This window comes from Diachasmimorpha longicaudata, chromosome 1 (genome assembly GCF_034640455.1).
Source record: "Diachasmimorpha longicaudata isolate KC_UGA_2023 chromosome 1, iyDiaLong2, whole genome shotgun sequence".
NCBI lineage: Eukaryota > Metazoa > Arthropoda > Insecta > Hymenoptera > Braconidae > Diachasmimorpha > Diachasmimorpha longicaudata.
This window is the reverse complement of record NC_087225.1, coordinates 10,108,584-10,132,089: the sequence shown is the minus strand read 5'-3', so window position 1 is coordinate 10,132,089 and position 23,506 is coordinate 10,108,584. Positions and strand designations below refer to the sequence as shown.

Sequence of the window (23,506 nt, the reverse complement as noted above, 5' to 3'; positions counted from 1 at the left end):
GTATATTTTTAGGACTGCCTAAACATATTTTGTATAGTAAGTACTCGAAGACAACTGGTAACGGTAAACAAACGTTTAGTGTTCCCCGATTCCTTGACTGGAAAATTCCAAAAATTCATTTCCAAATTATGAAATAACTGGAATGTAGTTGTACTGTTGCATGCAGTAGAAATAGGCTACTTATTTCTCGTTTCATGATATGACAAATGAGTTGAATCCAAGTAAAATTTCTATTAACAACCAATGTCTTATTTTTACTAGGTGAAAAACCATTAGTTGAGTGCAGTTTTATCACTGAATTCGAGGACCATATATTCGTAACAGTGGATGCAGAGGCGTTCTTCTTCCTTCACGATCTTATAACATCATATCTCAGTGAAAAAGAGCGAGTGCAGTCAATGGGTCCAGGGGGACGGGCCCACAGTCCTGAGAGCCATGACAAGAGAACTGGACCCCCAAGCTCATCAAGTGCATCAACAACCTCAGCAATGACTGAGGACGAGAGGAGGAGAAAGCAGTTTGATCCAGCTGAGATGTTCATTAAGGATTGGCGTTCATATAGATGCAAAACGTGGCACCTCGAGCCAACAGTGAGACTTTTATCGTGGGCTGGAAAGAGTATCGAACCTTACGGCATTGACTATATACTCCAGAAATTGGGATTCTCTCATGCACGTACCACCATTCCAAAGTGGATGCAGAGGGGCTTCATGGATCCCCTCGACAAAGTCCTGGCTATTCTTATGTTAAGAATGGTTCTAGCTGTACGTGAGGAGGGCCCTGAGGACTCCAGGCGGGACAAATAAGGCAGACTGTAGTTATTTTAAATTGAAGTAATTTTTTTAATGAAACGAAAAAGATTTGGGGTCAACGAGAGCTCCACAAATAAGAACAATTGTTTGAGGCCACTGTTAACAATTGTATGACGATAATAATTCATGTAATTAGGGAAATTTAGGTGCAATTATCACGCATTACGTGTCGTTGAGAGTGTGTGGGAGGATTTGTTTTTTTTTAACAACGTAGCAATGGTGTCGAGGAGTAAGGATGTTAATTATTTATCGAATAATTTCATACTTGCGGGTGATAGAGAATCTAAGGATAGGGCCAATAGTTGATAGGGAAAACGTCCAATCGTTCCGTTCTGCACTTCATAATATAAATCAATGATATAATGTTAACATATTTCATCATTGATAGAACAAAATACCGGTTTGTCTGTACAGCTGTTTGAAGAATCATTTTTTCACATTTATTCCCCCCCCCCTCAAAAATTGTATAGTTTTTATTGCTAATTGTAATTTGATTTTGTCATATTGTCAGATATTTTTTTACCTTCAGTTTTTTTTCTCTTAAATACATTTGTTTTCGTCTTCCTGTTTATTTTTTTACGTCTTTGTTTCTTTGTGATTATTTTTTCGATGATGGTGTGTCAACAATGTAGAAATTGCAAAACACAAATGTTCAGTGATGTCCGTCGCTTCTGAGTAAAATGGAATGTGAGTTGTGAAGAAATTTGAAAAATTATAGGAAAAGGAAACGTAAATCTACCATTGTAATTTTTATTATCAATTAAAATAGGTGAAATTGACAGTGCAGTTTTTGTATCGATGTTTTTTTTCTTATTTATTTCTATGATTGGAAATTTATTATTAAGTCCTTGTAATGTAATAGGGAAATTTGTTAATAAATGTATGATCACACCAGTTCACAGAGCAATATTTTTTATTCTAGTACTATAATATTATAATTTCAATGATATATTAATAAATATGCAGTAGAATAATACATTTTACATAAAATTTTATCATCAAATATACAGTTAAATCCACAAGGCACTGACAATCTAATCCTAAACAATAGACATTTAGCGCCAAAAGGGGGAAGAAAGAATTCCTCACTTTAATGTCTGCCGGAGTCATTTTTATGGAGACTAGTTATCTAAAAACTCTATACATTATGTCATGCTTTAAAAATTCACTAAAAACACTAGAAAGAAAACATCTCAATCCTCTCTGTTACTTCCAATAAGCGGAATAACTGAGTTCTTTTTTTTTTTTGAAAAATTCTCTCTTTCAGTTTCGTTGACATTTATATTTCTCATTAGAAAAATCTCTTCTGATCGTAAAATTACGAGATTGATTCTTCATTATTGCACCTTTCAACGGCATCATTTAGCAATGATCTGGACTACAAATAAAAAAGCTCAAAGCCAAAGACCTTCATATCTCATCAGAGTTATGATTTAATTTAATCTCTCACATTCTTTTTTCACGTTAATTCAATAACTAATCAATACTTTCTCAGTGGAATATCATTGGACTGTATTTACAAGTGAATCTAGTATCTTAAAAAAAATTTTATCTACTTCATGGAAATTTCCTTCACTCTTCACCTATTAAGAAAAAAATTCATTCCTTACGTTTACCACTTCCAGAATATACCTAGATTAATACTATTCCATTACAAGAGATTCTCCAATAATAGGGAAAAAGAATTTCAACAATGAAACTTAAGTATAAAATAACTAGAGTAGGTACTTGAAGTTATCAAAAGATATCCAACAAATTTGGAATAAATCTCATGATGAATTAAAATTACTGGAGTAATTGGAATGATTCATGAATAATGTACAGATGTAGCTCAGAATAAGTAGATTATCATCATGATTACAATAGTCTCGTGCATTTTTTTTTATAGAAAAAAACGCCAATTGTTATTTTAGACTAATTATCCTCCGTTTCCCAAAACTTTAAACTCTCCGCATACATTATCGCCTCATATTCGTGTCTTTCTTCTCTGTTTATTTATATACTTCGTTATCACTGAACCCTGGAACCCACGAGTCACCAAGAATGTTGAGTGTTGAAGTGAAATAGTCTCCACTGGAATGGTTCCAACGAAATCCTGCATCGTTAGAAGTTATCGAACAATTTCAAAAGTGTTATCGTTCAACCATCGCAGTCACGGTGGAAATGCAGAGTGAATTCAATATAATCACTCGCATGGCCATTTTTGCAGACATCCTCTTGAGGTTGAACAGTGGGAACTCTAAATCTAAGAGTTTTCCTCAGATAAAATGCTACGTCCAGGAAGAATGACTGGTCTCCATGCTGATTGGCATTTTCAGTATACTTTATCTGTTGCTGATGTTGTTGGTACTGCTGCTGCTGTTGGATATTGTACCCCCAACCGCATACCATGGACTCATCCGCTGGATCAGAGGGCATGGGACAGAGCTGGACAATCTGCCAGTACCAGGGCATTCCCACGAAGTGAAGGGTCAAGTGGGTGTCTGGCATGTGTTTGGACAGTGGTACATCACAACTGTAGTTGTTGGGAGTACCTGGGGATGTCACCGAGCAGTATCTCTGATCGAGGGTTGCATTGAACGTCTTTGCGACTATTTGGAGCTGAGGTTTTGGCGCTGGGGGGAGGGATCCTGCTGCATTCGACGCTACTTCTCCCCATTCACCTTCACCTGCTTCTCTTCGACTCCTTTTGTGCAAATATTTGAAGTTTGGCTGTTGGAAAAAATCGAATGTTTTTTTTAATGAAGAAATGTAAATAAAATCATTCAATTCGCCATCGAATTAATCTCCTCCAGCCAGTGGACAACAAATTTGTTTACCTCTTTGACCAGTGTCTGAGTATTGGAATCAACAGGGCTAATGCCATTCTGCAGTCCTTTATTGACCTTTTTCTTTTCTTCTAAGCTGATTGGATGCTCCAAGTGATCTGCTGATTATAGAAAATATCACAATTAATGGAACATCCAGATCTAAAATAAAAAATATAATGGCAGATATTTACACATGGGTTTTTTCTCCGGTGGATGCTCAGGATGTGGATCCTCGAGGGCGTGAATGTCAGTACAGCAATAAACCTGATGGACGAAATAACAAAAAAAACAATTTCATTATTCCAGTAGCGAAGCGATAAAACGGTACACGTCAATTTTCGCCAGTGGTCGGTTTTCAATATCTCGGAATGTGAGAACGATAAAGATACAGTTTAACGACAAAAAATATCGCCTCAATATTCAGAGGTATTTCTTGACAATTTAACTAAGAGCTAAATTGACTTAAACCGTTTCAACGTTTCCCTACCGAGTGCATTTTGAGTTTCTCATTACCTGACATGAAGTTCCTAAGGTCGTAAAATGGATAGGACACTTGGGGGGTCTTCCTAGAGGTACAGGAGTCTTGCCAGCACTCTCCACCTCCCCAGGATCATTCTCATCAACATTACTGGGCACAACTCCCCCACCATTCCTACTCAGCCAATTACTAGGAAATTCGTTATTCTTCTCGTGCTTTCCTTGTCCCCCAGAGTGTCCAAAGGGATACCAGGACGTGATTTCTTGCGAATAAATTTGTTTCTTCGTGTCAGGGGCCAGTGTGGAGAGTCCCACGTCCTTAACAGTAGCCTGATTGTCAGGACCTCTGCTGAATCCACTCTGTTTAGTCTGATAGCTGGATGGAGTGCTATGCACCAGAGGATTAAACCTGGAATTGTAATTGGGAGTTGTTGATGCAGTTGGAGCAGGACCGATTCCCATGATACCACCACCAGCGACTGCAGTCCACTCCAGTGAGCTTCGTTTCTGATACTCCATGAAGTACAGAGTTGCCATCGCAACGAGACAAAATGCCATTATTAAAATCAAAATGACAATGATTATTTGGATAAATTTATTACTGCAGAGGAGATCCTCCTCTCTCTCACACCTCCTTGACATTGAATTCTTCTTGTTAGAGGTGGAGTACTTGCCAGAAGCAATGCTTGACACAGTACTCACTGAGCTCTTCAGGCTGTCTCCCCTCTTGAGTTTAGCCAAGCGTTTGTTTATCCTCTCGAGTTGATCGATTCTCGTTTCTAAGCTGTCAGTGACTTTGCAAAGCTCCTTCACAGCTCCAACATTCTCCATGAAAATTCTCTCCTTATTAACCACAAGAAAGTTCTCAATTCTCTGACCATTTGGAAGGACAATGTCACCAGCTGGTAGAACAGCCTCTGGAATAATTTGCTGTACCTCCTGGGCAATGACTCCAGTGTCCTCTGAGGTTTTTATACCTAGACCAGAGTGAAGGGCAAATTCAGGAACATATCTGTACTTGACGACCCTTAACTGTTGGACATTTCGCAGCTGCTCCTTGGTATCCACCTCCTGGACATTTTGCTTGGCCCTAGCATCACTCGGTTGGACAATGTGCCCTGTCACTTTCATATTTCCGTGCACCACAAGGGCCTCGTCCGGTCTGTCTGTGTTGATTCCCACTCTTCCTGCGTGGTAGACACTATCTGGGGCACCGCCCCTCTGCCATCCACCCTCTGTTCCCACCCCCGTTCCCTCAGACTCAAATTGCCCCGGATTACTTGCTCGAACAATTATCCTCTCTGATGCATGTGCGACAACCTGATAACTCGATTGATCTGATGTGTGAGCGTGAAGACCCACTACCAAATGGAAATACCTTTGGTCTGGATTTGGCTTGCCTTTTTTTCGCATGTTGTTGCTCGTTGTTTCGGAAAAGTGGAGACGACCTACTGTCACCTTCGTGACACGCTCGCCACCCAGTTCCACCCTGAAAGGGGTGCTATTTTAGTGTAAAGAAGATACTGAGGGATGTGAGGGATATTGGGAAAATTTCATAATCAATCAATAAAAATTACCCCTTGGACTGAGATAATGAGAATTTTTTGAAAAGTACTTCTTGATTTATCTTAAGAAATTAATATTGATTCATATCATGAAAATAAATTGTAAAATATTGTAGAATTGAAATTTTAACACAAAATGCTCTCATATAATTGAAGTGTACTTGTCAAAAAATTGTCTTTTTCTCAGGGTGAAGATTCTAGTCTATCTGTGTACTTACACCACTGGATGGAAGGGTTTCTTGCTCCTATCACTTTGGCTCTGCTCTACCCTGATTGTCTGGCTTGGTGATTCCACCTTGACCCCGTAAAAATGCAGCTGAAAGCTGCTGATCTTCTTCAATCCCTCTCCCGTCCTAACAAATACTGCATCGCCCTGCAGCTGTGCATGACAAGTGATCTGAAAATGATTCTTCTTCTGACAGACAAATGCATCGTCCGAATTACTGAAGTTAAATCCTTTATCAGCATCAACTCTGTAATGTGGCGTCGGTAGTTCCTTCAAATTGTGATCGCAGAGTGCATGCCAGGTTGTTTGCTGAAATGGATGGAATCTGATGCACTGATAGCTCGAGTCGATATACGAATTATCACCATTGACCTCCTCATTCTCAAGGACTGCACCACTGCTAGAGCAACTGTGCTCTATTGTCCCGAGCTCTGGCTCTTGCTTGACGTGGATCAGACTGTCTTGGCTGAGTTTTCGTTTTTTCGGGGCAGATTGGAGGGATGAGTAGAGGGTTGTGATTCCACTGGGGCTGTGCTCGTGGGGAAGTGGTAGGGATGAGGTGATCTGTTGGGACGAAGGTGAGGACGACGAGGATGATGATGACGAGGAGGATGAGAGGTTTGCTGTCACTGGGGCCAGGAGGGGAGTGAGGACAGGATGACTCAGAAGAAGGGGATCTGTAGAGGAGCCCAGGGTCCTCGGCGATGGAGGCAGGAGATTGGACGTTGGATAGGTCATTCCATTGCCTGGATGATGCAGCAGAATATCCTGGACTGTGGACTTTTGATGGGGGGAGTGGACGTGCTGGGGCTCGTGATGGCCAGGGGGTGAGTAGGGAGGCTCCGAACCACTATCCGGGGGGCTCTCTGGGAGGGCGTGCGGGTGAACGTAGGTTTGGGAATCTTTGTAGGGGGCTGCACTCGGAGGAACGGCGGTTGTTCCCGTGGGACATGAGGTCTGGATTTGGTGATTTTGAGTGATGGGGGAGGGGAGGCGTGTGGGAGGATGGGGGACTCCATCCACTCGGCCATTGTGGGATGGGGCCGCTGTCTCATTGTGCGCTAAGGTGTCTGCGAAGTAACTGGAAAAATTAAAATAACATAATTTTTAGATATTTATGAAATCATGTGTTGTGGACACGAGGTATTATTCATAGGTGGAGAAGCCTTGACCTCTGAACACATGCTTTACACTGCAGCTTATTTTTTAAATTCTTATTTCTCCTTCTCTTGCTCTCCTTCTCAGTTTTTTACAACTTTTTTTTCAACAGAACGGAAGTGTTAACAGTTATTTTCAGAAAAAAAGGAGCGTATGAACACTTTGAGGAATTATCTTTGATTTTGTTGAACTGTAGTCCAACTCTCTTGAATTTTCAACATTGCATTGTATTCTTTTTAATGTTTTCACAACAATGGCTTGATTTTATGTTTTATCCAGTAGCGTTAAACATTTATCTTTTACGTGGCCGTAACCACATTCATAAATGACAGAATTAGGATGATTGTATTTTGTGCGCAAAATATTCAGATATTTATCATGCTCTTTGCCACACGGTTAATGTGAAGAGAAGTGAAGTATTCCAGACCTTATAAAATAGAGATATCGTTATCGAGTTGACGTTTGTGCTGGTATGGCATAGATTTTGAATTTTCCGAAAACATATTAAGAATTTTGAACGATTTGACCGCCGCTAGCTCGACTCATTGAAGATATTGAACGTACATCCAATCTTCTCTAAAAATTTGTACGATTTGAGTTATTCTAACAGAGGAAGTGATATCTCAATGGTCTCTATATGGTTCCGGTGGCACGAGCCCTCGATTTACAGTGCTCACTCCACCATTTTCACCATCACCATTGTCCTACAAGTGCGTTTATAATTCCCCCCCGCTTCCCCCTTTCCCTTTATTGAGTGGATACGAGACAAATTACCCTAATGCGACACAGCACTGATTCCATCAATTTCGTTTGCTGTCTGCATGAGCTCGTCATTACGTTGTTACTAACGGTTTACTGCTCTTCGAGCCCTCAATGGTGGTATTAACTTCATATTTGAAAAAATCGTGCTGATGACACTCCGACGAATGAGTTTAATTCAAAAGATAATGTCTTCTTTAATAAATCTGGTCTTCACTTGTATACAGTGAAGAAAAAACCAATAACAATTGTCGAAAGAGCGCGTACAAATTTCCATTGACGGTGAATTAAATAATTGACAATAGGAGATTATAAATTTTCTGTTGATTTGATAATGCCACATCTTGTTAAAGAAACGGCTCTATTCAGAAAATGGTGAATCTTTCTAACTGGATTCTAACTCAATGAAATAATATTTGGAATTGTAGTGTTTAAATTAATAATGACTTTAAAATTTAATAGAAAATAATGTAATAATCTAATTCGTGGCTGTTATTGCACCGTCGAGTATGTTTCTAGTGAGACATCTAATGAATATTATTTAGGTTATTGTAATGACCATTGAACGAAGTGAAAGGATTTTGAAATTATTGAAACCTAATTCGGCACATTATTATCATGGGAAATTTAATGGGAATTAAACTCCGTTTTATTTTTCGGAGTGCTCCATCGACACGTGATTATTCAGCGTAACGGATTTTCTCATGATTAAATCACCGGCATTCAATCATCGTATTTTTTTACATTTTTTCTTCTCCAACCAAGGTTACACACGATTATTTCACAACGCGCGTGACAATTATTGTGCATTTTTTCCATTCTGTGAACAATTTTTGATATTGTAGATTGGATTGTTATTTCCCGGAATTCATAGAAAGGGTGAGCTTCGTAAATTTTCCCCTCCTTATTTAATAGCATTTTTTATTCAACACTTACGTTGCTGGATGTGGACTGTCACTGTTGATGAAATCCTCGAGTTGAGAAAAATCCAGTGCTTCATTGTCGATTCCACCTACGAAATCGCCCCTTCCTAAAAAAAATCGAATGGTTTGAAAAGTCTCTGTGCAGAAAAGCAAAATGTTTTTCAAAAATTTTAATTGGAAATTTTCTGGAATAAAGAGGAGCAAAGGAGCTCAATAAGATTAAATATTCATCAAAATCTATTGATTAATTGAAATTCCACTTTGCCACAAGGATAAATCGGCCCGTCCTCCAGGCAAAGTGAATGCGCATCAGGTCTAATGCTGAGAATTTGTGGTATAAATAACTGAACAAGAAAAGACAGAGGAGGGTAATTAATCTGCACTCCACCATTGATTCTGCGATCATGACAAGTCACAATCTCTGACCCTTACAAAGCCCCGGTAATGGGCATACGATTCATTTTTTTAAATCGAATCAAACCTAGATTTATTGACACGATTTCAATTGAGTTTTTCGTGTCAATTTGCGACGATAATTCACTCAACTTTCAATTCCCCTCTCCCACTTCTCATGAGTGAATTAAAATTATTTCTTTCGCTTGCTGAATGCAACGTGTGGGTGGGTGAGACGCAAAGTTTTTACATTAATGCCACATGCGAGGGACAGTTGATTGCGAGGTGTCGACCTCGGACCAACTCTGTCTGCATTTATGAGTCTTTTTCTACTTCTCGTTGGTTCTCAAAGGTCTTACAAATGGCTAAGAATTCTTCTGGGGCTCGGACTGAGGAAATTGTTTTCAACTTGCGTGATATGAATAACTATTGCGTTGGAGGTGAGGTTCAGATGTTTTAATTCACTTTTACTTTTTTTATTTCTCAGAGAGGATGTCGGAGAGAGTTCATGGACATGACGGTTTATTTTTAAAATATAGAGCGGCTTCTTTGAATCATTAGCCCTCTCTGGGGAATACTGGATTTTGTTGATAAATTACATTAAATTAAACAATAAACGACGAATTCTCCATGAATATCTCCAAATCTAAGGGCAATTATGGCAGGACTTTTTCTGTCTCGTTTAGATTGCAAGATATTCGTAAAAAAATGGCCAATAATAAAAATGTACTTCACTCGGTTTGACGTTTCGCTAATGGTTGATAAATTGCTCGACCTATAGTGTGATAATTGCCGAACTAGAAGTGTTTAATGTCTTTGAATGATAAAAACTAATACCAGAGGAGAGCCGATAGATAAACCAACTCACCACTGGAATCTAGAAAATAAATTCAAGGAAGGAAAATTCAATCAGCTGAGAGCCCACAACAAATATTAAAAATCCCGGAAATGAAAGAAAATTGAAATGAGGAAAAAGTCTCGACGGTTCATTGGTTAGCGGGATATTTTTGCATCTGTGGTGTGGATAGAGAGAATTGTATTGGTTTTAAAATTGTACTCATAGTAAAGAGCAGAAAGTGTTGGAAGAGCACCTTGGACCCTCTTGAGAGTTTAATCGAGCGATTCAAGTGTCATAACTCGTCCCTTCCGGTGGTACATAGTTGGAACTGAACTGCCAGTTGACTTAAGGATGGCTACACTAAGAAAAACAGATTAAATCCTCAATCCAAATGGAAATCGTTCCTCTGACATTATTATTCTTTTTCGTTGAGAATAGCCATTGTTATTTCTCCGTGAGAAAGCTGAAGTCGCCGATATTTCAACGAATTTTTTCTTTTCATTAAATTCAATCCATTGACCTCACATTAATAAAGAGAAATGTTTCAATTATAGAAAACACTGCATTGAATTTTTTTTCAGCGAATACCACTGGTATAATAAAAAGATGTAAAAAAACTCGATGGAAAAAAAATTATTCATGTCACGATGACAAATCTGCAGCGAAGAGGGTGGGGATAAATTGAGGTGTAACCATAGGTGATTTCTGCTCTCTGATCGACCAAACAACCGGCTTAAGGGTCGACCGAGTTCCCTCAAATCCTTCCAACAACCTCAAAGGAAATCCCCCAAAGCAATCCCTAAAATCGCACTGACTTTTAACGATTTTGACATTTTATTTTTCCATCGTATTTTTTTTTCTTCAACCATTTGATTCAACTGAGTCACGTCCGGAAGTGGAAATTGACTTGTCCCCGTATCACAAAGTCTCCATGAAAACACGACTTTCCAGCCAGGGGCGGGGACTCGTTCAAGTCACCAGACTGGACGACTTTCCCAGGCACAACACGAATTCAGCATTAGGCATTACCAGCCCGATGATGACAAGCTTAATGGGCCTTTGGGAATTCATATTTTTCCACTGCTATTTTTGCGTAACAGTACGTGGCTAATTAACTCCTGAAGACAAAGAACATGAAATCCAATTAAAATTGTCGTCTCATGCGGTGTCAACAAAATATTTAGTATTTTTTATTCCGTTCGTGGTACGAATATGCTACTGATAATTTAACAAAGGAATTAAATAAACGAAGATAAGTCACGGAGAAATACAAGCGTAACGTCTAAACGAGAGTGACTGATCGAATGTCTCCTTTTCACGTGATTTTTCTGTCCTTTAAATTTCTTTTTTAATCAAAACTATTGCATTAAAAGTTTGATGATGGATGAGAAGAAATAAATGAACTGGGAAATTTTCTTTATGCATAATTTCCAGACAATAAACCCGAGCTAGGCGTTTCTACTCGTTGAATTCTAACACTGAATATTTTTTATCATCTCGGGGAATTTTTCTCAGCCGAGAGATGACGCATTTCAAGCTTTCTAAGCCGGGCTAATTGTTGGCCATTATCGAGTTATAAATCTTGGAATGTCGATTGATTTTTTTCACTCAGCATTAGAACACTTTTTTCCAATAATTGATAAAGAAGAAAACAAGTGGTTCTTTTTGCAAAAGAAATTAACAAATTTTCTGGTAATTTTTAGCGACAGGTGCCAATGACAAGTGATCAAATAGAACCGGAAGTGCGGCATTTAAACGCTTTTCGAGTTAATGGAGCAACAGTTCCCTTTCACCCGGTGTTGGCAGCTGTTTTATTTGCTCATTCCTATTTTCATAGGTGAACCACCCCACGCGATCTCATGCACAGACGATTGGGGTGATTACGGTAATTGGTGGGTTTTTATTGAGGGACAGATCAGGTGTGGGGGGGAATAACATGTGTGAAAATACCCGCAAACATTGCGAGACCCCCTTCGAGGATCTATAATCTGAAATGTTTACCCCCTTTTTTGTTTTGTTTAGGCTCGTGCATCAACTTTCTGTCGTCACTTGAAATTTAGTCATTATAGCTTCGACATGAGGACATATCCCACCATTAATAAAAAATATCACTGCACTTGGATGTCCTTGATCATCATAGTTCTTAGAAAATCCTACTTAAAGGAAGAGTAAATCAGGGATAAATTCTCTCAGAAGGAAATCAACTCATCACGTCTTATTGATTGCTTCATTATGGAATAGAAATTCCTCTTCAATTGCATACTAATGTCTCCGAATAATTTATTCAATAAAAAGTTTCCTGGAGTTGAGTGAATGGCTGATATGAACTCGCGACTATTTAACTAATCTTCACCTGTGAGAAGTCTCCTCGTGGCTGAGTGCCCAATGACCGAGTTGGTCTCCTCCTGATCATTGTGATGCCCCCTGCTGTCAATAGGATCTGAATTTTGATGTTGAATCGTCCAAGTGAACTCCATAATTGAAAAAAATTTACCACTTTACGCACATGGAAGAGTCTTATCCATAAAAAAAATATATCTCAAATTCGCTACATCTTCTTCCACAAGTTTATCCTCACGAGCTTTCAGTCAACTTCTAATCGTTAGCCATCACAAAATGTTCCAGACATTTCACAGTTACGTGAAAGCAATCGGGGAGTTCAGTTTTAATTAATGATAGGTGTCAATCAGTCAATAAAATGTTAGATTCAAAGGACGAATCTCGAATTTATAAAGAACAATTCTTCACAATGAGACACGAACTACTACTGTCACTCAATGATAAACCAATTCCACTGAAACCACCACCTTTCTCCAATGTTAAACCCAAAGATCTGAGGTGACGATTTAAAGAATAACTGTTGACGGGGGAGAATTTTTATTCACCGGAGGTTCACTGGTGTTCAGGGGGACATTTGACTATGTGAATTCTGTGCACGAGGGGGTCAAAAGTACTGGGATTGGCTAGTGATCCTGTTTTGCAACGTCGAAGTATAAAGTGGAGTGGACGAATGGGGATGACTACTGTTGGCTCAGGGGGCGGTGCTTAAACAAGGGATGTTTGAGTCTATACGAAACCCCTCTCCAATCCTTCTTTGACCCCAAATTGGTAAATATAGATATGGGTAAGACTCTCGCATAGTGTTTACGCCGCACGACGATTTTTTTATAATTTAAATGGAACATCAATTTTTCAGGTCAACGTTATTACGATCATATAACATTTTTATGGAAATGAAGATTTTATGAGGGAAAATTTCAGTTGTAAAAAAAAGTCGGTAATTTTTAAACTAAAATTTGAACAAAATATCAACATTTTTTATCAACATTATTACAATTATATAATATTTTTGGAAATCGTCATTCTGACGAATAAAAACTGATGATTAAAATGGAAAGTGAGTGCGTCGGGAAAAATAACATTGAGATTGCGATCGGTTAACTGTTTACTCCCCTTATTACATGTGTGTGAATAATGGAAAGGTTAAGGGTTGTGCCACGGGTGCTCTGGTGCGTGTAATTCGTTCGCCACGCGCCAAAGCTCGTTTTCGTGACAATGTTTTAACAATAATTCAGTGTTATGCTAATGTTTTATGTTAAACGAGACAAATCCACAAATGCTCGTTATTCAATGGAGCAATTAGGGCCGAATTTTCGTCATAGTTTAGTTTTATTTTTTATTTTTTTGGGATAACGGTGCTGTAACGGTAATTGTGACATTCCCACTTGATATTTTTTATGTGGAAAATAAAAATGGCTAACAGTAATGGTTGAAACAAATGTTACATAAATGTTATTATCTCCCAATCCATTAAATTGAACTCAGCAAAATTATATTATCTTCCAGTGGCGCCGAAGACTTGAATCAATAATTATAAAAACGTTGACAGACATTTAGGGACGTCACGAGCAACTCGCCAGGGAGCAATATTCATGTGGCAAAGTATTGCACGTGCACACGCTTTAAATGTGTGATTAGTATTTTTTCTGTTGATTTGTTTTTCATTTTTTGGTGTCCTTTGCCCGAAAGGCGAGGGGTTTACATCGGGAGGGGACATCAATGCGCAGCGTTGGTCAATTGAAATTTTTAATGGACGACGTGATTATTCTAGGAGTATAATTCATGCTGCATCTTTAATCGCTCAGATAATGGGATTTTCCCCAGTGTCGATGATGCTGATCTCGTCACCAGCTCTGCGACGCGATTTTTACCAGTTAAAGTGGCCTTTAGTCTTTGTTTTCCCAGTGAAAAATATCACTGAGTAGACATTTATTGTATTATATTCCGCCATTTTGTGGGGTTTAAAGACATGCAAGTATGTTACGAAAATATTGATGGAAGTATTAAAAATAAAATAAAAACTACTTTCAATTAAAATGTCGAATATACAATTCAATGTATTAAAAAATGAAATTAAAACTACTTTCAATAACTTGTAAAGAGTAAATTTTTCAACTTAAAAATCCTTTGTTTGTAACACAGCTATTCATATTCAGAATGCTACCAGGAATCAATTTCGTACTGAAAAACAGGTTTTCGAGCGCACACCAATTCCAATTATCTATTTATGAACCACAAATATTTCTATGAAAACGGCAGTTTTTATGCAGTTTTTTTATTATTTTTGACGTATTTTAATTGACAAATTTCATGATCGGAAATTATTGAATCTATAGCGTGACTCATATCAAACCGAGGAATAAACTTGAAAATGTTCAAACACATGAACAAAATGTATTTCATTTTATTTTACCAAAATTCATCAGATTAACGCTAGAAAAATTTTGTGAAGATAAAAATTCTCTCAATGAGATATCAAAATCCAGAATAAATTAGAACGCAGAAATAAAAAAGTTTCGAGTGATTAAAAGAGTTCTAGTCAAACGTATAGGCCGACGTCCCGTGGGAGCTATTGCCGAGTGATTATACGAAACGCGTTTACTCCGTTATCACAAACTCTCGGAGCTTGGTACTAATGGCAATTGGCTTTTACATGTTTTACATTCCAATGATTTTTCCAATTTCATTTTCAACTCTGTCGCCTAATGCGCACATGTCTGGATTTTTATGTACGAATATGTTTGAAGCGTTTCCTTCATTTCAAATTGTAATGACTGTCATTAATTATCTAAACATCAATTTTCCTCATTCGGAAGGAGAAGCTTATCTCTTGATCTTTTAATAGAGGAAAGGGCATTCTCTTTACCGAGAAATTGTCTGAAAGACGCAAATTATCGCAACAAGAAAATCGAGAGAATTTCCATTATCCAAAGATTTTTCAATATTTTTATCCGAATGAGGATTTCATCTTTTATAATATTTAGAAAATTGTCGTACTTTTCCGAACTTTCTATTTTTTATTATTCCATCGATTTTTCACTAAAGTTAACTTTCTAATTTTTTTAGATTCTCACAATGCTTTCTAACACTTCAACGTCAATTTTCAAATGACGACCCGCGTTTAAATAATCAAAATCATAGTACAACGATCGACGAGATATCTCAATAAAACTAAAATAAAAGCTCTATGTGCGCATTTTCATTCAAAAGGACACGTCTGACTAATCGTATAAATGCGCAGGAAACTGTCAAACTGACACGATTAACCCTAGAAACCGACACTCCTAATTAAAATGCCTCGTCTTCCTCAATTTAACTGAAATTTAAAATTTCCGAGAAAATTCTTTGAAGTCTCAGAAAAAAAAATGCTCCACCCCGCAGACTTACAGTGAAATGAACTAAAAGGAAGAGCTTTGATATTCTCGAGAATACAGTATATTAAAAAAAGGGAATGAAATCGGTGCGACAATCTACGGGATGTGGAGACGAACAACAGGGGGAGGAAACTGAAGAGAATATAGCGTGACTGAGCATCTGAACATGACATCGGGACATCAAGAAGCGAGGGCATAACTATGATTCCTCCATAATAGCCCACGTTTATATTTCTGGGCATACAGTCACTCTGATTTACGATCATCCCCTTCCCCGGTTCTGTGAGCTGAGAAAAAAAAATCAAAACGAATGAGAAAAATAGAACAAGTTGTGCTATCTGATTTTGAAGCATTCGTCTTTGGATGGCTGGGCGGCGTGTCCTCCTCGTAAAAAGACCTCGCGTGTGCACCACTGCCAAACCCACCTGAACGATCCGCTCAGTCTTATCTATAACCAATTTATTTTTCTTTTTTACCAGAAGCAAGAGGATTCCCAAAGTTTTGAACATAGCAAATGGTTCGAATTATCTCCATTGAGATATTTTAATCTGCAGACCGTTTCATTATTTTCACTCCATATTGAACAAATGAAATTTTCACTTATATTTTCCCATCGATTGGCAGCCTATGGACATCATTATTGCAGTAATTATCGAGCAATCCCAGCGACGTAATTTTTAATGGAAATTAAATGTCTCGAGAAAAAAGAGCTGTTGATGTTTCTCATTACTCGCAAACTTAATTTCATGAGAAGATAAAAACAGGGGAAGAATTGATATCTTCTATTGTATCAGAAGAAAAGGAAGATTGCAGGGGAGATCGCGTGGGCAATCCCGACTGACGTACACTGTATAGCTTCCGCAGACGAAAAGAATGAGGAAAAAAAAAATGAAATAAAAAGGGATAAGAGTGAGAGATATCTGACGTGTGCAACGAAACGAGGAATGAACCGTGTTCGCGCATTCTCAGTTATTGGTACCTATGCACATAGCGAATGGTGTTTGAATTGCGTCATGTCCGTTCCTGTATGTACAAACGGTGAGAAAACGAGATTGAAGTAATGGAGTGAAAAAAAAAAAATATTGTGGGACTCAAATCCAGTCGATGAGAAACAAGAGAGCGGCACTCGCACAGTATTTTTATTCCAATGAGGTTTAATTATATTCACCATCGATTAATGTCATTGTGGTACTTCACGAACAATAAATAATGTGAAAGGGGAAGTGACAGCCTGTTTTTTCAATGTCATCAACGTTGAGGGAAGAAATGAAAAACATTCCAGTTGTTTGTCCGATAAAAAGTTGAAAATTGAACGAGTCAAAATTCATTTTGAGGGTTGAAAAAATATTGTGACAGTAAAAAAAAAAAATGGAGAATTTCACTGTATCGATCTCGAGACATCAATGACCAAGAGGACATGAAAGAAATTTCATTTCTTCCCGATGTCAAGTCCATTGTTTTTTGTCTTTCGGAGTAACTGACCAAAGGAATGGGGCGAAGGACGTGCGCAAATAGGGATAAATCCATTGATACGCAATAACCAAGAGGAAAGAATTGTTTGAGGACAAACGTAAAAGCTTAACACCCCATTTCCTATGGGTTTTACGATGTTTTAGACGTTCTCAGCACTCTCATATGTCCGCATATGGAGCGTTTCGCTCTGCAGCATACGGCACAAGTAGTCCAACGCGTTATGTATATCCACTGCATGGCTATCGCACTGCAAGAGTATAAACAATCTCGTATGAAAATCTGGAACGAATGCCAGTGCCGATGGTTTACTCTTGCCGCATGCCCGATAATGAGTATTAAAACCTTTTTACATTTTTAATTTTACTCTGAAAAATTCAATCGAATAAAAAATTAATTTATGTGAATTGACAAAGGGCTAAGACCCTGTAATGAATTGAAAATTATCGGAGAAGTCAATAAATAGGGACAGAAAATAAAAGATATCTGTAATATTTGGGCATTCATGAGCAAAAAACATTTGATAAGTCTGAAATGGCAATTGAGGGATCGATTTCGCGTGCAGTAGTAAAATGTAATGATAGATGCACCTGTACACGTATAAGTTGCACATGAACGAGTATTTTGAGGGAGATATACGGGGAATGGGGTTTACAAGGGGCGGGTCTCAGAGGGAGGTTTTTAGCGAAGGTCGATGAGAAACGACGGTGGATTGTTTAATCGATGCTCAAAACTCACTGGGGATTACAGTTCCTACGAGACATCATTCGTGTCCATTCTGAGACGTGATAATGCTGGTCAGCCCATGGACTTCCTACGTTACTCACTTGAATAATGTACCGACTTGAATTGATGAATTCAATGGAATAAAATGACAGAGGAAAGTCCAGTTTTTTTCCCTGTTAAATAACTGGGGTAAAATGTCTGTTCGCAGAGGAATTATTGATGAAAACTGTGGATTCCATTTGATTTTAATGGATTGTTGAATCCTCCATTTATTGTTGCGGTGATTATTTGTTTAAATTAAATGAAAATTTTCAGCCGTTAAAAAACAAATCCCGAAGGAAAATGGCTGTTTGTAAAATGGTCAATATGAAATTGTTACTTCGGTGGTAAAAATCAGTGCGCAGGCTTTGAATTTCGTCTTGGAGACGGCATGGGCGGCCACAATACCGACCAATGGGGATGAATCGGGGGTGGATTGGATTTGGAGATTGCGCTGAACACGATTCCACGGCCATCGCTGCTGTTCAGTTTTTTTTTCTTGTCGTTTTTTAAAATTTCGTTTTTTACATGGAAAATATAAATCAAACTGTCAAGACTTGGGGTTCATATTTAATGGGGATTTATCGGTAATCGGAGTAATTAATGTCGGGGGTTTGATGGTAATTGGAGTGGAAGGACAACTTTACTCAGTCAATCATTGGGTATTTCAATTATATTTTGGATTTGCAGATTTTTTACGTGACCTTACAAGCTACGAGTTACGTACAAAGTCCCAATTTCTACTGAAACTCCACTTGAGAAATTCAATTTTCGGTCCTATTTTGGGTATGTCTGGATAAGCACTGAATATTTCAGTTAAAAATATCAGCATTCAATTACCAAGTTCCTTTCACGTGAATCTCCCCGATTCTTCATCCTATTCACACCTTAAGTTGCCACTAACACACTTATTTCCGAGTGAATTCATCCATTGAAACGTTCAAGAAACTCGGAATGCCATCAAGTGATTTATCTCATCTGCTTTTTGACTTCTACCAGGAAATATATTTTGAACTGACGCAGCAGCTGGCTACTCCCAAAAATTCTCCCTAAATTACTGTTATGCAAAATTATTCCTAAAATTGGAATTATTCTCATGATCATTTCCAGGAGAGTTTTCTTCTCTTTTATTTCTCCCCCCAAATTTTGGGAATTTTTGTTGCTCACTCGAATGGACGTCCTCGAGCGCTCCCAAAAGGCTACGCAAAGAGACTCTGTTACGTAATTTCCTGGTAATTGAAGTTGATACAAGTACCTGGTGCACATTTTTTAATCGAATCTCCTCATTCACAACCACGTGCCCGCTGACGAGACAAATTTATAGCAGTACTTAGTGCAATTGTCCACGACAATCAGAATGAAAATTCGTTTTGTTGAATTGCTGGTGCGTCAGCTACAATTTTGCCCAATGAAACTTAAAATTTTCCAGATTTTCCAACTTCTAATAGTCGGAATAATTCGGAATAACGAATGCGATAGCTAAATCGATTTTTCGAAACCTCCAATGGTACCATAAAGAGATCATTTCCATAACTCAAATCTAATATGACAAGAAAAAACTGAGTTCCTTGCTCATTTTATTAAATTTTTATCCATAAACATTCGTAAATAAAACCAAAAAGAAAATTGGCAAAAAATATCGTTGAAGGGGCTGTTAACGTCACTGATTCTTAACTCATAAATTTACTCTTAATGCACCCGATAACGCTATCACGATCAATTACAAGCCAGATAGCCTCACACAGCCGAATATAATGTTTCACGACACATTTGTGTGAAGTCAAAACAGCTTGTCATAAAGGACAGGGCAATTAGCACTATTATGACAGAGATTATGAGGGAATTTTCCACTGTTGGAGGATTTGGCAGGTCATAGAAATAAAATAACCCGGATGATTCATCGGCCTAAGTCCGCGTGGATTTAATGACATGCACGCGGTGCAGAGTGAAAGGTAAACAAAAACACCGAACACTGGTGGGTGTGAACATTGTCCCCTGGGAATTAATTTGTTTGAACATGGTGATTCAATTAGTTAAAGGAGAAATGAGAGTTGAACATCGCTGGGAATAAGTGCTTGCTAATTAGGAAAATGGGACAAAATTCTCACTTAACAAGTAGGAAAAATGACAAAAGGAATTTTCTGATAAGAAATGAAATATTCGCCGGAAAATCAGCACAATTTTGGCGCTGGATAGTACGAAATTTGGGGAATAATTGGAGCCGTCCCCTCTCAATAATACTCTAACCTTTGTCCTAGATAATGGATAATGGATCCCATGGGTACTTAATGAGGTGAATGTACGCAGTGTAGTTGTGACGTCAGAAAGCGTGTGGTACAAGGTGTACAGTTGAGCCTGTGGTAAAATACGAAAGGCTCTGCGATCCGAGGATCTCCGCCTTTCCATTTCCCTCCCCACAGATACTGTTTTACAGATATAGGTTTTACCTGCGATGATGGTAAATATCATCGGGAAATCACGACATCCTCGATTCCAGATCATTCAAATTAATAGATGTTATTTAGGGACACTCTCAACTATTAAATATGTATTAATATGATTTTTTGTTTTGGAGTCCAAGGGCCTGATTGTGAATAATTAAGTGTTGTTGAAAAACTTGTTTACGTTGGACTAATAGTGAGGGATATATCACGCACATTGTGGAATTAAGCAGTGGAATTTTCTCAATGTTATGGGCTATCGCAAAATTTATTAGTAGGGAAGAATGTCAGTTTCAATACTCTAAACTAAAGTGGATAATTTCTAGTCAATTAGTTGTGAATAATTCAAGCAAGAGTGATGAAATTTAAGGGAATCCTTGCGTAACTGAGTTGATAAACTTGTTTACTTCAGGGAATGAAAAAATATTAATATAATTTTAATAATAAAACTTGTAATGAATTTTCAATGAATGTGTACACAATTTTAGCTGTGTAATGTAATAAAAAACATTGCATCACGAAAATATTGATTCTAATACATTCTAATTAATGGATTTATAATTTAGGGACTGGTTCAACCGTTGAATATTTGTCGATTTTTTTTGGCGAGCCCAAGGGCCTCATTCTGAATAATTAAGCAGTTGAAAACTTGTTTACGCCAGACAAAAAATTGAGCATGGCTTATGAATGTTTTAAAATTGGTCTCTGGAATTTTCCGTACTATTTCCTCAGTGCTATAAATTTTAGAACTCGAATTAAGCGAAATTAACCAATTTTTAGTTAATTATATGTTAACTATTGTAGCTGAAGATGATGGAATTCAGCGGATTCTTTATGTAATTTAGGACAAATGAGATATAAGTATAACAATTATACTTAATTTTCAATAATCTCACGCACAATTGCTACTGTGATTTGTGTTGAAATTCGAATTATCTTCACTTCTAGAAAATTACAACTGAATCGATCCATCTAAAGCGATGTAATAAAAAATCATTGCTCTCCATCCATTCACTCATCTATTCATTGAGCATGAGATATAATTTAGCTATCGTGTCTTCAGAGGAATAACCGTGGTTTCTATTTTCCCAACAACTACCATCACTCGAGATAAACTGAATTTCATTGAAAATCAAAGTGATAAGAATGACATCAAGAAGTGAGACAATATATATAATTTGTACTGATGCGGTTGCGCATCGTAGCCTGCGAAGCATGAAACACGCGTAACAGGTATGCACTGAGTTGCTCGGATAATGCGTACTTTTTTTTTTAAAACTCCTTCTTTCACGATTGAGGTCTTTTTTATTCGCGTGAAGGGGGAATATCTTGGGAAAAAGTAGGGTATGATACCCACGTTAAGACGACAAGTACTCGTGGACTAGTTGCAATTTCAACCGGCGATAGACGGTGCACTTTTCCGTCCTTGTTGAGAAAAAAATCAGTGACTGGTTTTTAATTTTTGGATTGTATTTGCTTCGAGGGAGAACCAACAAGGTTCTCCTCAATTATCAATAACTCCACGACTATAGAGAGGAATTTCATCATTTTTTGTTCATATTCACGATATGTTCTGAAGCTTTAGAATGACCACTGACTCGTCTAAATCGCTTGATTTGCGTAGGAGATATTTCTGACTGAAGTCGGTACGTCTTACACTTCTTGCCTCTACTTCAGAAAATTTCGTACGGAATCAAATTATTAATGCAAACGGCCCGATAAATTATGAAATTCATACACCGGACCGTCATCGTTAATTACGCAATAATTATTCGATCCGCATGATATTTAACTTTAATTGAAAAATAATGAGACAGTAATTCATGCATTTGGTTATTGGTAAAACCCGACCCACGAGAAACTGCAAATTATTCTTCTTCCCATCGATTCCCAAAATTCTAATAATCATTCCAGGGCTGTACTTTCCCATCGACTAAAGACCTGAAATAAAAAACGAACCACCAAAAAACGGTGGAAAAATAATCAGACAATTTTCACCATCCCCTTCAATTTTTTGCGGTCACGAGTGTGGGGTCAACGAACTATTGGAAAATTCCCTGATTTCGCTGGAGTGTCGACGAACAGCAAATAACTAAATCATACCACTGGAATGAATTATCAGGAATACTGATTAAATGAAAAAATATTGGATCAAATAATGGGTGAATGGTCTTACCGAGAATGGCCTGAAGGGTCTGCTCATCACCGTCCCCGATGACATCCATACCTCCGTCGATGACACCCGGTATCCCTTCCGGGCCTCAACGTGCCCCATTTCGTGTATTTCCACTTCTTTCCAGCACCCACCACATCATCATAACAAATCAAAAATTATAAATAAAACCGTAAAAAAGAAAACTAAAAGAATTGCACTGGGTAAACGACACTGCGAATCGTCAGTGGGGAATTCTTTACAGTTTAACTTCCCAGAATATGAAATAGCACTCTCTAATTGCGATGAAAATAAACGTCTACAGGTGAAAACATCCACTGCCAGGGGAGGGAGAGCAGGGGGGGAGGCGGGCCACCAGGGTCTTTAGAAACCCAGCGGAAGTGTTTGGACACTTTTGATCTCACGTTTAACTCATTTTAAACTCACCAAAATCCATTGTCACTGATTCACAATCATATTTATCCCTAATATTGCCCACTCAAAGGTCAAACAAACTCCGGAATTGATGATTTTTTATGTCCAGATGATTTATTTTGCGATTGTAACGTTTGTGATGCGCCCACTGAGCACAGGCTGCTGCTGGTGCACGCTCACAATACTCCGACGGACCCCTCCGAGGCACCGAACATCAGAGAACACACTTGCGTGTCAGTTGCAAGAGTGATACGGTCACGTGATGATCTTTCAGAGGATTTGATTTTTATGTTTTGTCTCGAAATTCTCCCGGTGTATTTTTGTTATTCTTTGATTGAAGATTTTTGGAAGGTGTTAACAGTCGAGAGTGATATTGGTGTTGGGAGAGATCGGAGTCGATCCGTTGGGTCGATGAGAAGTGGGGAGTACTGTCAACAGGATATGGAGAGGGTCGAAAAGGTAGCGAGGGAGATTATCTAGTGTCGGGTTCGCCAGAGGGCAGCATTGGATGGGGAGAAGCAGAGGAAAATATACGAGCGGGAAAGATAACTCTGAAAATAATTTTTCG

At 38.1% G+C, this 23,506-nt stretch overlaps 2 protein-coding genes across 16 annotated transcripts in view; one reads left to right on the top strand and one right to left on the bottom strand.

Moving 5' to 3' along the window:
* The window catches only part of Tweek (tweek), a 22,139-nt gene extending 20,430 nt beyond the window's left edge, over window positions 1–1,709 (top strand). For 9 of the 11 annotated variants that reach the window (XM_064118594.1, XM_064118577.1, XM_064118562.1 and 6 more), the window contains 2 exons: window positions 13–36; window positions 262–1,709. In XM_064118594.1, the coding sequence (XP_063974664.1) occupies window positions 13–36; window positions 262–806 (569 nt within the window). In that variant the 3' untranslated portion in view covers window positions 807–1,709. The remainder of the gene's footprint in view (window positions 1–12; window positions 37–261) is intronic. The other 2 variants (XM_064118586.1, XM_064118555.1) reach the window with 1 other exon arrangement.
* On the bottom strand, window positions 1,708–23,362 carry LOC135161240 (myelin regulatory factor-like protein). 5 transcript variants are annotated; one of them, XM_064118674.1, is made up of 7 exons: window positions 22,528–23,362; window positions 8,744–8,837; window positions 5,883–6,971; window positions 4,136–5,600; window positions 3,814–3,886; window positions 3,632–3,741; window positions 1,708–3,524 (listed from the first exon to the last, which is right to left on the bottom strand). In XM_064118674.1, exons 1-7 carry the CDS (start codon window positions 22,574–22,576, stop codon window positions 2,952–2,954), a joined length of 3,453 nt encoding a protein of 1,150 aa, XP_063974744.1. In that variant the 5' UTR covers window positions 22,577–23,362; the 3' UTR covers window positions 1,708–2,951. The 5 variants fall into 5 exon arrangements, with proteins under 5 accessions (XP_063974744.1, XP_063974753.1, XP_063974717.1 ...); XM_064118683.1 differs by having other exon boundaries at window positions 4,136–5,588; window positions 22,528–23,361; XM_064118647.1 differs by lacking the exon at window positions 22,528–23,362 and adding an exon at window positions 12,315–12,904.
* Between the last annotated feature and the right edge of the window lie 144 nt (window positions 23,363–23,506).